The 15,535-nt window shown below is 37.1% G+C and overlaps 1 protein-coding gene across 3 annotated transcripts in view; it reads right to left on the minus strand.

Moving 5' to 3' along the window:
* The window catches only part of ORC3 (origin recognition complex subunit 3), a 37,944-nt gene that overhangs the window by 14,868 nt on the left and 7,541 nt on the right, over positions 1-15,535 (minus strand). For 2 of the 3 annotated variants that reach the window (XM_030490907.1, XM_030490909.1), the window contains exons 4-13: positions 13,038-13,182; positions 11,703-11,807; positions 10,598-10,752; positions 9,762-9,898; positions 7,519-7,678; positions 6,640-6,753; positions 5,292-5,425; positions 4,734-4,797; positions 1,418-1,534; positions 471-550 (exon numbers count right to left, since the gene is read on the minus strand). In XM_030490907.1, coding sequence (XP_030346767.1) covers positions 471-550; positions 1,418-1,534; positions 4,734-4,797; positions 5,292-5,425; positions 6,640-6,753; positions 7,519-7,678; positions 9,762-9,898; positions 10,598-10,752; positions 11,703-11,807; positions 13,038-13,182 — 1,211 coding nt within the window. The remainder of the gene's footprint in view (positions 1-470; positions 551-1,417; positions 1,535-4,733; positions 4,798-5,291; positions 5,426-6,639; positions 6,754-7,518; positions 7,679-9,761; positions 9,899-10,597; positions 10,753-11,702; positions 11,808-13,037; positions 13,183-15,535) is intronic. The other variant, XM_030490910.1, reaches the window with a different exon arrangement.

A 15,535-nucleotide genomic window follows, 5' to 3' on the forward strand; every position in this document is an offset into this window, starting at 1 on the left:
CTTATAATAACACAAAAAATTAACTCAGCCCCTGTACAAACTGTCAGACAAAGGAGGCAAGGAGAAAGCAGTAAATTAAAGAGATAAGAAAGGTCTCAGCTATTCATTTGGAAGAGATTCTAATTTTCACAACAGATTAAAATTTAGGCCAACTAAAAGTAATAGTAATAAATGATAATATGTAACACAATCATACTTTAAAAGACAAAACCCAACTGATGTTCTTATTCACACACAGTAATCTCAGTGGTTTCAGCATAATTACTCAGGGCAGAAATGATACTAGAACCTGGTTGAGTTTCATGGAAAGCAGTTGAAAGACGAAAAGAGCAGACAATTATACTTGCAAACAATCCTACAAGTAGCTGCGAACAGGTAATATCCTCAGCTTTAAGTTCCAGAATAACTGATGACTGATATTCTCCATGTGCACAATGGTATTGAAACAAAATGGAAAAAACAAATATCACCTTGCTAGCTGAAGAAATGACTCATAATCTTCTGTCTCCCACACTTGGTTTTCCAAACATGCACAGTGCAGCTCTCTGATCTGTTATGCAGAACGTGAAGAAAAGATAAAGTGTTTTACAAACAAAGTAATGCGGAACTCTTACAAGAAACTTGTCAAAGCAATATGTAATTCCCTTGGAGCTTGTTTTCCAAAGATGCAGAAAGAATGCAAAAGAAATGAAAGCATTTAGTATCCTGGAATCTATGTGTTGCTATGCATGAGGTTTCAAACATCTAACATTCAGATTAAGATAACTGCAGAGAACAGAGAGGAACTCCAATCAAATGCCCCAGCTAAAACATATTTTTATTTTCAAATACTAGGACAGTTCATGCTGATTTTGTAGTTAGGAACAGATTCTAATAACAGTATGTAATACATTGAGAAAAGAAAGACAGACAAGTGCACATGCACAGAATATATTGCTCTACTAGAGGAAGAAGAAATTGCTTAGCACAAGAAGGTGGATTTAATGACGTTAGAGCAATATGGCTATTAAGAGCCATTATCACTGTTCCCTTACTATCATTTTATTCTGTACAGAAGGTTGCTAAAATCAATCTCTCCAACTGATTTTGACTAGCAAGCTAACAGGTGGCAGAAGAGTGTATACTGTCTGCAGTGCATACAGATAATCCCAGACGTGGGAAAGTCCATGTGTGCATTCTATTGCTGATGTGCACACCTGCCTCTTCCTGGAAACTCCTTCCTTTTGACTGGCAAGGTATGCCACTAAAGACATCACATGCTGTTGCCCTCTGCCCATAGCAAGAAAGCAGCTGTTTCCATTTTAAGCAGGGAGCAAAGCAGCAGAATAGTAAACAAAGAGAAAGAAAAAATACTTATTCAGATGCCACACTTTGAAACAAACAAACAAAACAAATTTCACGGAAATGGAATAATCACCTGCTTGCCCAAAGGATACTTTGGAAGAGAACATGTGAAAACATGAAGACATCTCAGAACTGAAACATAATTTTCATGGTAAACATGCAAGTCCTCCAGCAACTTCTGTGTTGTTTCCTACAGTGACAAAATAATTGCTTTATAAGTCATTCTGACATGCAGTTATTTAAAACTCTCATAAAGTACTACAAATGACTCTGAAGTTTGACATTGTGGTGTGCTACGATTTAAATCACCAGTGTTAAATTAAGACCACTATGCAAAAAAGCTGTATTTCAACAGTTCACTGCAATCACATTGCATGTTGTTAAACTTCACTTTCTTCCTCCATCTCACTGGAGATTTTTCATTGATTAGCATTATTCTTTTACCATTTTCAACTATATTTCACTTTAGATTTGGTGTGTCATCCAGCAGAAAGGAGACTGTACACTATACTTTTAGCTGGCAATGAGAAAATATATAGCTACTTTTACTCAAATCCTTATCATTTGCATTTTTATACTACAAATGCATGTAAGATTTTATTTCTTATATTGCAGGTGGCTGCTGTTTTTATTAGTTAGATATATATAAAAAGATTAGTTCACAGAAAATAAATATGCAGTTGCTGTTCCTACGTGCTCTTAATTTGACTTCCACTTATTCAGAGAGAACTGCAAGGAAAAAGAAATCATGCATTCGGAAAAAGAAATTATTAACTGTTGCTACTGAATTTACTGGATGGCATCTCGTTATCACCAGCCTCCCATAGAAGCATATGTAACACTTCTGAAAATTTCTGGTAGCTGTATTAAAGTACTTTGGGCTCATTCCATTTCAGTTTGTTAATCAGAAGATCTTCTCTCACCTGTCTTTAGTCAGATAAAAGAGGAAAGAAAACCAACAGAATTTGTTTTTTCCTTTTATCTTTGAAGATAAAGAGGAAAAACCAACAGGATTCTCTACATATTTTATTGCCATTTTGCTCAACTCTCAGAAAACTATCCCAAATGGAAAGGGAAAAATAAAACAAGCCACTGAAGTTCTCTACAGTTAAACTGAAACAAAGAGTATCAAAGATTAAAAAAAAAACCTTATCTGCAGACAATATAAGGAAGTACTAACCTGTGGAAAGATTAAATATCATACTTCAAAGACTGAAAGTAACAAAGACACTTAGTGCTGCACAGAGCTTTCTGATGTTACAATAAGTTTGAGATGATTAAAAACATTACAGACATTTCTCCCCACAGAGTTTTATCTATTAGAATTTAAGTGTCACTGATATAACAATTGTTTAAATGACTTCTAAGATCTTAGGGGAGACACTCACAAGTTTGTATATTAATTCCAAGCAGGATCATTAAACAAAAATATGTCACACCACAAAAAAAGCTGAGAAAACAAGTTCTCTTTAATGCTGCTACATCAATCTTATTCCCCCAAACCCAGAGCATTATGGCATCTATTAGAGCATCAGAGCACCTATTAGAGCAGCTATATTTCCTCATCTTGTTTCCCAGATCAACTTTGAAAACATTATTAGAAGACTATGCAATATTATTTCCATATATATAGATTGCCACATTTACATAATTTCAAATTAAATTTGCCATGAAAACTTCAGAGTTGTAAGTAATCAGGATGTACAACTGCTTTTTAAACTGATTATTCCAAATAGGTGGAACTCTACCCATAGTTATTAAAAAAAAAGTGGCAACAATGTGGAATATAAACTGCAGCTGATAAAGGGTATTGCAGGTTTAGGTGGTAAGCTTGAAAGGCAAGTTCACCTGGTCCTGAACATGAGCAGTCACCACAGTGACTTTGAAAGCATTTCCAAAGTTCAGAATGATACTGCAGATTAGTACAATATATAGAATAAGCAGCACCTCATTAATGCAGCAGTAGGGCCTTTTGTCCCCAAGCAGACTACACTGCCAGCTTGGCAGTACAGTGATAGTCCTAACCCTGCTGCAGAGATTAGAACAAGTGTCTTCAATTAAAATTTGTCAGAAGCATCATATGCGCATAAGCACAAAAATTCTGGCTTCCTTCCCAAACTCACAGGGTGAGGCTTGTGATATAAGGGGTATATTATTAAACGTATAAAGTTTAATACACATAAAGTTTAAGCTGGTAAGTATTAAACTTTCGAAGCAGCAGCACATTACACAGTCTTTAAACTTGAAACAAAGAAAAAGAGTCTCAGCTGCTCATTCCCACTCCTTCCCTCCTCCTGTTATTTCAACAGAAGCGAAATAATTCTGCAGAAACAACCCAGCAAAAACATTCTCATGTCTTGTCTTTTTTTTTTTTTGTCGGGTTACTTCAGTTGGATCGTTGCTCTGATGACATTAATTGCATAGCCACACAAGGAATTGTGCTGGCGTATTTGCTCAGGTGTGAATAAACAGCAAGGCAACAGCTGTAGCTTAATCTATTTTTGCCACTGAAGACTATAGATCATAAAATCATGTATAAATCATGTCTAGCCTTGACGACTACAATTGCACTGCACTTGCAAACTTGTGTGCTACCAACCTCTCTTCCAGCTATTACTGTTGTTCTTCACACTTGAAAAGTCTTTGCGGACCAGGAAGCTCTGCTAGGATAAATTAATTGCTTTATCTCTGGTAATACTATTTGCCTGACAGGTTAGCTATACTTGAAATGAAGAGTTAGGAGAAACCCTTTACCCTGTGCAATGCTTCTGGCAGGGGGTCAGCTGGTGAAAATAACTAATAGAGCTTTGTTGGTGAACTCCGGAAGGGCTCACAATAGTAGTAACCTGACATTAATCACTTGACGAACCTTCAGATAAACATGTAACGTAAATTAAAGTTTTAATCCTGTATGACATCTAGTGTGAATGTGTGCCTCAGGACCCAGACTGCCCTACTGAGATCAATCAGAAACTACAGAGAGGGTATGGAGGATTAAGAGCTTATGAAATAACCTCCAAGATTACTTACTCATTCTTCAAACACTTCACTGACTCTCCAAGAAAGTCAATCTGAGTAAGCATTAAAAGACCAGGCCACAAATAAACCTTGTAATCATCTTTTTAAGCAGTTATATTTCTAGACATAGCTAAAAGTTGATGTAAGAAAAGTTGTGCAGTTTTGTATAACAGTATATGTGGCAGCCCTAGAGATTTGGAATTCTGACCTGCCGATCCCAATTCTCTGTTACTGGACATGAAGCACAGTATGTACTGTACAAAAGATGTTATACAGAACTATACATCTTAGTCTTGTGTTTTATTATGCTCCACAGACTAATATATTGGGAAAGTTATTTGTGCTTTCCAAAGACATTCTTGAAATTTTACCTTTAAGAAGTTGTCTGCTGTGAGCAGTGCAATCTGTTTCTCTGCTTCTTGCCTTTCTACATATCTGATGGCAAGAAAAGAACAAGAACATAAAAACTATAATGTAAGGTATGATTAAAGGTTACAGGGTTAAAAATTTCAAAAAGTTTATGCTGCTATAAGGGTATCTTTGGAAAGACTCAAAAAGGGACAGTCAAATCCAGCAAGTTGAAAAGCCACTCCAAAACCCTAGAGATCATGCTCCAAGCCAGCTTAACAAGTCCCAAAGTGATTTATGGTTATTTGTCATAACAGCTTGTTTCTGCATTAAGAATGGGGCGGGGGGGAGGAAGGCTAGTTCAAGTGATTACACATCACAGAAGCTGAACTCTCTAGACCAGAAGGTTAAGGCTTCATGAAAATATTTGGAACTGTCCTCTTTTTGATCGATTTACCTTTGCTGTAGAAATATATGCACAAATGATCTACAGTTCTCAGGGAGCTACATTTACATATTCCTTTCCTTTGTTAAAAAGCTGACTAAACATAAGATTGTCCAAAATTTATTTAGCCTTTTACCTTCTAAAAGAGGGCAGTCTTCGAATATTTTCACACTGATCGTGTGATAAAGAATTTACTCGCTTCTTAGCATCTGCCCGTTGGCAACACAGTACACTAAGCGGCTGGGAATAGAAATGTTCCACAATACAGAGCTGAAAAACAAAGCAAGAAACAGTGAAGTTAATAAAATTCATCCTCCCTGCTAAATCTAGCTTTTAGTGCTTTCTTATTACTACAGTGCATATACTACAATGGTAGTAATGGTATTCCTTTAAAAAAGAATTCATTACAGTTCATAAATATTCCGTAAGTTGCTACAGGACACATCATTCTCTTTTAAATACAGTCACATAATTACCTTTTTCGCTGTATGCACTATTCATTTTCAGTACCTCATCTTTCTCTCCTCTTACATGATGATAACTATTGCTTGTCAAATATTTTCTATTCACTTCTGTGAATTACTGCATTCTTTAGGTTATATATTCAGCTCCAATGCTCACAAATAACAAAGAGTATATTTAGAGATATGAAAAGCAACTACTGTACAGAAGCAAACTTATTGCATTTCCTAATTTCAATTTCTGTTTCATGTACCATTTCAAATACACTGCTAAGCTCTTACTGTGCATACGCACAAACACACTTTATCACTGATTTCAGCTGCACTAAAAGTAGCATCAGGGCCTTGCAGGATAGTAGCATATACTCCACACATCTATTCTTAAAAATAAAACAAAACCCCAATCAGACTACCTCACTAAAAACTTTTAAAACATAAAAACTGTCAAAGAGGAAAGACACTTCCTGTCAGAAAAGTTAACATCACTGCTAGACATAATGAGATGATGGTGATTCCTTGTACCTATCACTTAGGAAATCTGATCCAAAATTGCTTCATCCTGAATACTTTTAAGGCACAAAGACACAGACATACCCTGTCAGAGACAGGACCTGTATTTTCTATCAGGCCAACATGGGCTCATTAAAACCTGGTGACTCTTTCAAACAAGAGGAGTTGAAAACCTATCCAAGGCCAGGCAGGTCTGTCTGCAGGAAAAGGTACTAGAGCCAGGATATTTCTCTTGGCCACGTGTAATCACTGAATCTTAGACATCGAACAATCTGAAACACTCTAAAGGTATATGACACTAAAAGGGCATGTTTTACTAACAGGTTCACACATGGAACCAGGCAAGAAAGAAATAATTTCACAATCCTGCATAAGAACAGATTACAGGGACTGAAAATTCTCTGGACAACTCTTGTCCATGATCCACAAAGGCCTGAAGGAGACTCAGACACAGAAATACATCTAGGTATGAAGACCTATATAAGCCAGTAAATTCTTGTTACCATTGCCTACCTGAAATCCTTTGATAAAATTCCAGACAGAAAAGTCATGGTACAAGAATATGTTGATGAGAACCTGCAGAACTTTCTCACCCAGTTTAAAGGGAAACCGGGATGTCAGAAGCAGCTAAGGGAGACAAAAAGGAAAAGTAGCTACAACAGAAATTCTTTCCTGAATTCAACTCATCAAAATTTACATACACAACTCTTAGTATGTGTTAGCATTCAACTAAATGAGATACTAAATACACTGCCAACTTCTAAAAACAATACCTCTACTAAAATATCCATGCAAAGATTGATTTTCAGTTTATTATTTCACCACATTTTCGTAAATACCTTTTGCTAATATGCAACACAAAGTTAGTTTTGCTTAATGCTATTTTTGTATTTATTTTTAAAATTACAAACAGAAGAGAGGCTGCTGTAACCACCAGGGATACCACTACTTTCAGCATGTGTAACAGGGATTTTGGAAATCCTGCACAAAGTGGAGTACCAAGAATCGTACAGGCACAGCATCGACATGGCTTGATCATCTGGAAAACACTGCTAATTTTTGACAAGCAGCAAAATTCAGGCTGCCTGTCTGTACTTTTCCATATTTAAAGCTATGTTTTTCTGGTGGGAATGTCAAAGTGTAATTGCCCAAGTACGTATGGGCAGATGTCAGTGCAAATGAAAGATGAAAGCAGGTATGTGAGTGTGTCTCAATGTGAGAAAGAAGCTCTCAATACTAAGCTACTTTGCAGCTATGAGTAGAAATATCCAAAATACACAGCTCTCAGGAACAGATACCATATCAAAAGCTGCAGATAAACCTACTTTTAAAGGCCACATGTATACTGTGTTTGAATACACACACACTCCTCCTGTTCAGAAAGGGAATTACCTTGTCAATTACAGTAGACAGGTGCTCCTTACAGGAAAGGGACTGGAAAAGCTCTATGCACAGCAGAGAGGAGACAGAGTGAGGAAGTAAGCTGTGGATAATCATTGGAGATGTAGCGATTCCAAAAATCAGTACTAGAGGTAATTCACGGATATGCTGACTAGATCATGGGGAAAAGGAATAAAAACCACAATAGTTACATTACACAAAATCATGAAACAAGTGCATTATGTTCCCACTACAGCGCTAAGCTAAGATGCAGAAATAGGTAAATTAAAAGATTTGTTGCCAGTAAACTAGAAGAGTTTTAATGTAGAGTAAAATGAGAAAGAATGGAATCTATTTAAAGCCCTAAAGCAGAAAAGGAAATTAAATTATATTTTAGGATTCAAATTTCAGGAAATGGCATAAAAAGCATCTTCTCAGTTAGCGTATCATACTGCTCCTGTCTGCCCCCAAAGTTCTATTCAGAGAACTGAATCTTACAATTTATTTTTTTTCCAAAGTAATAAAGAAAAAAGAAGAGACACGAAACAGCTAACAGTGTCCAGAAAATGGACAGATTTTGCACCATTTAATAAATGTAAAACAAATATGAAACACCTCTAATGTTCTATGTTCTATTAGACTTAAAAAATAAAGAATTCAAACTTCTTCAGATTCAATCTTCCTCTTCAGATTTTTTTTTAGTATATGCCTTGCGAACTGATAACCAGGATTGAATGCTGTATTCCTTGTGAACAGCATCAAATTATTCAAAATACAGTGTTTTCAGTATTATTTAATCATCATTTTCCCCTTTTCTAAAAAATTAGTGTTAAGGAGATACAAATTCTGCTATCTTAAATATCTTCTAGGCTAAAATTGTCCATTTATTCCATTTTTATGATTTCGCCACAGCAACTTTTTGACCTTGGTGTTTTAATTGTTATCCCACAATTATTTCATTTCTGGAACTCCTCAGAAGTCATTGCTAGAGACTGAAACATAAACCAAATAAATTTCATCTATTACTGTCCACTGTTGATAACCTAAGAATATCGGAGAGAAATTGAATCTTGTGATGAACAAATCAGAAGAACCTCTCACATTCACCCAACCTCACCCTTTATTAAACACATTTCAGACTGAAATTGAGAGAATAAATGCAATCTCTACAATCACCCAGAGGCCTTTTTTCAAAGTATTATGCAACTCTGCCAAGCTTTTATTTTACCCATCTTCTGTTTACTTTAATCAAGACAATAGTTATAAGCTCATTTGAATCCTCTAAACCTTTTCTTCTGAAGGGACACAGAATCACTTCAAGAAAGTGTATTTGCAAATAGTAGACTGTTAGACTTGTACAGCAATTCATCTACATCCCACATACTGTTATTTATCCTTGCCACAAAATCGAAATAAAACACAACACTTCACAATTAAAACCTCATTCCCCCCTGCTTTACCCCCTAATTATTTCCAGATTATTGTGCATTTCTGATTTTAGTTCTTCAGATGTTCCCTAAAGAGCCCATCTGCCAGATCCGAAGTAAAAAATTGTTTTTATTGTGGGTCTTTCAGCAAGTGAAATTGCCTAGCCTTGTTGAGAGGTAACGTCAGGCATGCATGCTGCAGCTGCCTTGTACAACTGCAGCCACAATTTTGCTGCACCTGTAGTTTCAACCTGGGGACTGAATGTAAGATGCTCTTTTTGGATAATAGCATGAGGTTTTGATTAGAATGCATGAGATGATATTAAGGGAGACAGGTTAAGGAAGGACAGAACCACAGGAGGAGCACCTGAAGTAGTCAGCTACTCATTACGGATCCTGGATGACACAAAAATTCTCTGGGTAAGTTTTATATGCTCCCATTAGTGAGTGACTTTTAAACAGCGTTATATCAGTAGTCATACAATTGTAAAAGTCTGCAGAAGAAAGATCAAGGCATACTGAAAAATTAGTTTCACAATCACAAATTCTATAACAACTAGTACCAATAAATATTCTTATGTAAAGACTTGTATCAGCTACCCAGTATCTCAACCCAGCCCTTCGGCACACTGCTTCAGAATCCCAGGTTAGCCTTAGGATAACTTATCCCCAAAACTTAACAAATAGGTTTTTGCACAATCACTGCTGCAAAGAAGCAGCATCAATATTTGATTCCAATTCTCCACTGGCCTCATTGTTACGCTTCAAAACAGCTGCAAATAGAAAATGGGTAAAGGAGTGGAAGAACTAAACTTCAGCCCACATTACCTGCTGATGACTATGAAGTCTTGAAGGACTTTTGTGGTGAAACTTTCCATGTCTTTGAATATAACTACAACTGGAGGAGATTGCTGGTGTCTTGAAGAGGAAGTTCTTTTTTTGCTCAGAGTTTCAGAATCTGTTTTCTTTAAAGCCATTTGTTATGCATTAATAAACATATGACAGTAAAATAAAAAGATTTAATCACATCTACAATATTATAATGCCTGAAAGTGACATGAGGTGACTTTTTGCTATAGCTGTATTTATTATTAGCATCTAGAATTACAATTTTTCTTCCTTCTGTTTGGCACAGTATGAAGTACAAAGAATAAACAAATCTTAAAATCCCACATTCCAACAAAGGCAAGAATAGCTCTGTGGAACACAACTGATGAAATTCTGTTGGGATTGAGGGAGAAGATTTGAGTTCCACACGTTGCATACATGAAACATTGCCCATTTCTCATATCTTTATCCAGTTATATAAAAGATAATGTACTCATTAAACTTTTGTTTAAACACACTGCTTGTGAAGAAGTCATCGTAAAATCAGTTCTAACGTCATGACAGAAGCAAAACTAAAAATTTCATTAGCTTTATTAAATACAAAGATGCAAAAACATTTTGAAAGTTACTTGCTCACTGCTTGTCAATGTAGCGTGGGCTGCAGATGACAGAATGGCACATTAGCACTAACAGGGTGCCCTTCCCTGGATGGCTGTTCTTGTATAAAGTGTTGTTTTAATAAACAAACATCTCAGCACTCCTGGGAGAAAAGCATCTGGCATGAAGTTGATACTGCATGTTAAGCTTCTAGTTCCCAATTAAACCTCAAAACATACCTTTGTTACACTCTTATACCAGTCAATAAGAGAGTTCATTGAACAACGTATTCTATTCTGGGAAACCTGCACAGAGTCCTCATCTTCCAATGAGACCACATCAGTAGAGCAGTTCATCAGCTGCCCCATCAGCTTCTGCATCAGATTTTTTACGCCTTCCCATTTTTAGAGACACAGTAAAGACATTTGGTTATTCAACTCATACTCTAAAAAATTACCCCAAGTTATCCCTTATTATTTGTTCACTTTTGTGATTATTCGTCTTCTCTCTCCAGAATGCACGCCTCATGCTACAGAAAGCTTGAAAATATTCATGTACACGTGTTGTTAATGCAATAAAAATTATGCTATAACTTGTCTAGATAGCAACAATTCAGGTCAAGATGTTGGCCCTGAACCTTTCCTGAACTCCAGCCACATGCTATTGGAGTGACATAAAAAAAACCAAGCCAGTCAATCCATGGATCTGGGGATGCTGCTGGAAGTGATTCTAGTCTTTTTAGTTAACAAAAAAAGGAACAAGGAGAGTGGGACAAAATTTTATTCTACCCATTCCCCACTTTAATAACATGACTGTAAGCATTTAAAACATGGAATGCATACATACACTATCCAATTAAACAAGAGAAAAGTCAACCTACAACATCAGTGTGCAATGCATTAAGCAGCATACTCTTGACGTTTATGCTACAGCTAAGCAGTATTTCAATCTTCATTGTTTTAAACAGAACTGGACACCTCTTGAAATACAGTAGTAGGCATTATTGCTGTGTTAATATGGGATTGAGCAAATCTTTAGAAAGTCTCCAAGATCCCTCTCACTGTAAGGGTGGTGACACACTGGAATGGGTTGACAGAGAAGCTGTGGCTGCTCCATCCCTGGCAGTGTTCAAGGCCAGGTTGGACAGAGCCTTGGGTGACATGGTCTAGTGTGAGGCATCCCTGCCCATGGGAGCAGGGTTGAAACTATATGATCTTAAAGTCCTTTCCAACCCAAAACATTCTGTGATTCTATGATTATTCTTACATTTGGGTGCAAAAGGTAGGATTTCTAGTTAACTGTTAGCTTATTCAGAAGAAGCAGCAAAGCTATTGCAGTATTTACCTGGGCAATCTTTGGCTTCCAGCAAGGCTATATAAGGAGTAATATTATTTCGAAGGGCTTCTGAGAGATTTCTAAAAGTCAAGTCATGATCTGTAACATTTACACCTAGAAAAAGAAAAATTTTTAAGGGCATTTTTTCCTGTGATTTGCGACCACCGTGATTTAATAATAAACTGAACAGCAGACAAAACCCAGAAGAAATATTCGAGGAAGGAATGAAAAGCATTGCATCATCTATGATGAAAGATGAAAAACTAGCACAAGATTACGCACATATGATAATACTTGCTGATTACAATAAACAGGGAATCTCTGCAAAAAACCCTGAAAGTTGGGGGGGTGGGTATTTTGTTTGGTTGGTTGGGTGTTTTTAAGAAATATTTCTCAGGGGTGTAAATGTGCAAGGAGCGGGATTGGTTTTCTGTCTTCCCTGCTACTCATACCCTCAGAAGCCATCCACAGTCATCTAAGGGCTGCAGACCAGAAAACAAAAGTTCACCTTCTCTAAAAGAACAACACTGCATACACCTGAGACCTGGATCCTCACATGGCTTATGTAAGGAGGGAAATGTTAATATCCTTAGTCAATGACAACAACAAAAAAAAACAACCTCCTCCAGAAGGCAATTCACAACTTCTCCCACAGAGCAGGAGCTTCTCACTTTCCACTGCCTACAAAAGCTGACTACCTTCCAGGCTTTGTTAGTGCTCACATAGTAAACTTGAAGCACAGGCCTGATTTTAGGTTCCCTAAAATGATCCACTGAAAATGCAATCAGGTTGCCTTGAACCAGGTTCAGGTTTACAGTTACTACCCTTTGAAACAAGAGGGTGGGGGGAAGAAAAGAACCCAAAAAACCAAACAATTCCTAACTTCACTAACTTCAGTAATATGATCTTCCACTATTTTCTTGACCTTCTGCTCCTTTTCCAAGATAATGACACTGCTCTCCTACAGGTAAATATGCAGTGCAAGAACACATACCAGAAATACAGAAGCTGTGTAATTCTACAGTTAACCATAGAAACCACTAAGCGTGTTGGGGGCAGAAACAGGAACAAAATGCAAGCATCTCCAGTGCCTCAGGAAAAACCCCCACTAAATCACTACCAGCTGCCTAAAACAGACCTTTAGGGAAGATATTAACTTACTATGCATATCCTATTATGCATAAAAAGGGAAAGAGGTCTTATCCTGCTTCCTTCTCCCAGCCCAGCCTCTTCTGTTAACATTTCTGATGCAGATAATTGCTAGAAGTCATCACTATATTTCTCCTTGATCTTTGTGTCAGTTTTAAGCAGATGTACATAACAAAATATACCTTAAAAAATTACCTAAGACAAGAGCTGCAGTAGGGATTTCTCTGGACTTCATCCGACAAGTCCATTCTGTTTTCTTTTCTTGGAAGTCAGAATGAGACCGCCTCAAAAAACTTACTAGATTATCAAGCAACTGCTTATTCAAGTCTTCCTGTATTTGCTGTAAACAAACACAGAGAGATTTTATTTATGAAGATGCGGAAACACCAGAGTATCTTCCTGTTCCTGCCCCTTTCCTGCATAATTTTTAAACCTTAAAACTCCAGGGTAAAGTTCTAAGTAACACTAAGTTTGCTTGTGAACTATAAACATGTTAATTTATTCACTGTGTGGCAAACACAGACATTTCCAATCTTGGAACTTCTGGTCAAATGCCTCAACTTAGAGAGCAAATGAGCTTAACTGTGTTGTCACTCCACAGGCTTTAAAGGAGGAGAAAAAAACATCTGACAAAGTGTAAGTGACATAGGAGGAATAAAACAATATAATTAGTTTATGGAAGAATGTTCATGAAAATTCCTATTACTCTCTCTTGGCTTACAAAACATTTTTCTGAGAGATTTACATGAGAGCAAACATTGAGTCTCTCCAAATCTAATTCAGGATGAAAGGGATAAAAAAAAAAACCCAAACCAAAACCAAAACCAAACAGAAAGCATTAAGTATGTTTTATAGGAAAAAATACATGACTGCTACATTTGCTACTCTGTCTTTTGCCCTTCAGGATGATTTTCATATGAGAATATGCATACGTAGGAATATATGGAAAGGTGAGAGAAAACAGGGAAAGATAAAACTTTTAAAAGCAGACATAAAGTGGCAGCATTATGTATTTCTTGAATTACGTATATGCCTTTGAAAATCTGTTTCTAATCCAAGGTATTCCTTCTGCTAGAACAGACAAAAAACATCGCTGTACTCTTAAATTCAGCATATCAATATATACTCTAGAACACAGATATTAAAAAACTAGATTAAATCCCTGCCCCCAATAAAATCATCAAGTTTTATTAGCACCAGGAAGTGACACATGCAGCAGTGAACCTGAATTTAAACTAAGTGGTAGAGGCCATTCCTAGCAGCATTGATGAGACAGCTATCAAAGGAGTTAAGGGGACATCTCCAGGAGACTGCACATGATGCCTGCTCAAAAACTTGAGCTCCATTTCCATTATACAGAGGAGTTCCTGTTGCTCTCCTGATAAAACTGTACACAAAGTAATCTTAGTCTTTTCACCCTCTGCTTATTATTAGATATTCTTCTGGCCTTTCTGATGTTGATTGTGCACCTGTGAGCTCCCACACGGTAAATTCTATGGCAACTCAGAAGAAACTGTAACATGGCACTTTAAAAAGAAGAATTTACACCATCAGCTTTATAACAGCATCATAACACCTCCTGTATTACCACACCTCCCATAAAAATCCTCTGAACTGCTTTTTCAAAAGTCATCAGACCTTGAGCTTCTTCTGATCATTATTGTACGTATTTTCACTAAGCTGTCCTGAACAAGAACCTGAATCCTTACTTAGCATGGTTACATTACATATTATTTCTTCCAATGCACACTTGTGAAGATGGAATTCAGGCTGCCATAGCACTGCTCATTTACTAAGTTTTCTTAAAATCCACCAGTCTTTTCTTGTCAAAATAAACTTGCTGCTGGCACTACTTTGCAGTGTTGCAGAAAGTATGTCAGGCTGCTCTGCATCTCAAGGGACCAGCTCATTTACTTGCATGACACTGCTTACTCTGGCAAAGTCATATGAACTGAAAGTTCAGTTCCTGCTGCTACACTAGATTTGGTCAAGATTATCTATTGTGTGGTCTGAAAACCATTATCTGCACATCAAAGCTAAAATTACCATATTATAAGCCCTTCACTTAGGCTTTTTGTTTCTAACCTGGATCCTGGTAGACTGGCAAGTGGAATTCCTCACCTTACAGGAAAGGAATGTTTGTGAAAGACTTTGACGAGATGTACCATAATAAGAACATTTGCAAGGCCACTGCTGACAGCAAGGGTCAAAACTGGGATACCTTGCAATACTGAAACAGAAAAGGTCCAAAATCCACCTTCCAAAAAATTAAGGACAGTTTCCACAGTACTTTTGCCAACTTTTCATGTTGTGAGAAGCCTGAAAGAATGTCACCACCAGATGACAGATGGTGCTGCTACCATCACAGCATAGTTTATGATGGACATACAAAGGCCAAGAGTGCTCCACAACAAAGTGCCTGGAAGTCAAATCCTCTTCACTCTTCAACACCTCAAGTAGATATAAAAAGACTGGGAAAACACCAGCACAAGCACATGGTCTGCCAACAAACTGTCAGATAACAGTACCCTGGCAAAAACTTTGGAGAACATCCTCTAAGCTCCCTTAGCACACTACCAGAACCCCTAGAATAAAAGTCCAAACCAGCAAGCCATCCGCTTCCCAAGTATTCTGCCACAGCTCAGGCTTACTACACCAGGGTTTGAAAGTATATAAGAAAGAAAACCCTGACT

Source organism: Strigops habroptila, chromosome 6 (genome assembly GCF_004027225.2).
Source record: "Strigops habroptila isolate Jane chromosome 6, bStrHab1.2.pri, whole genome shotgun sequence".
Lineage (NCBI taxonomy): Eukaryota > Metazoa > Chordata > Aves > Psittaciformes > Psittacidae > Strigops > Strigops habroptila.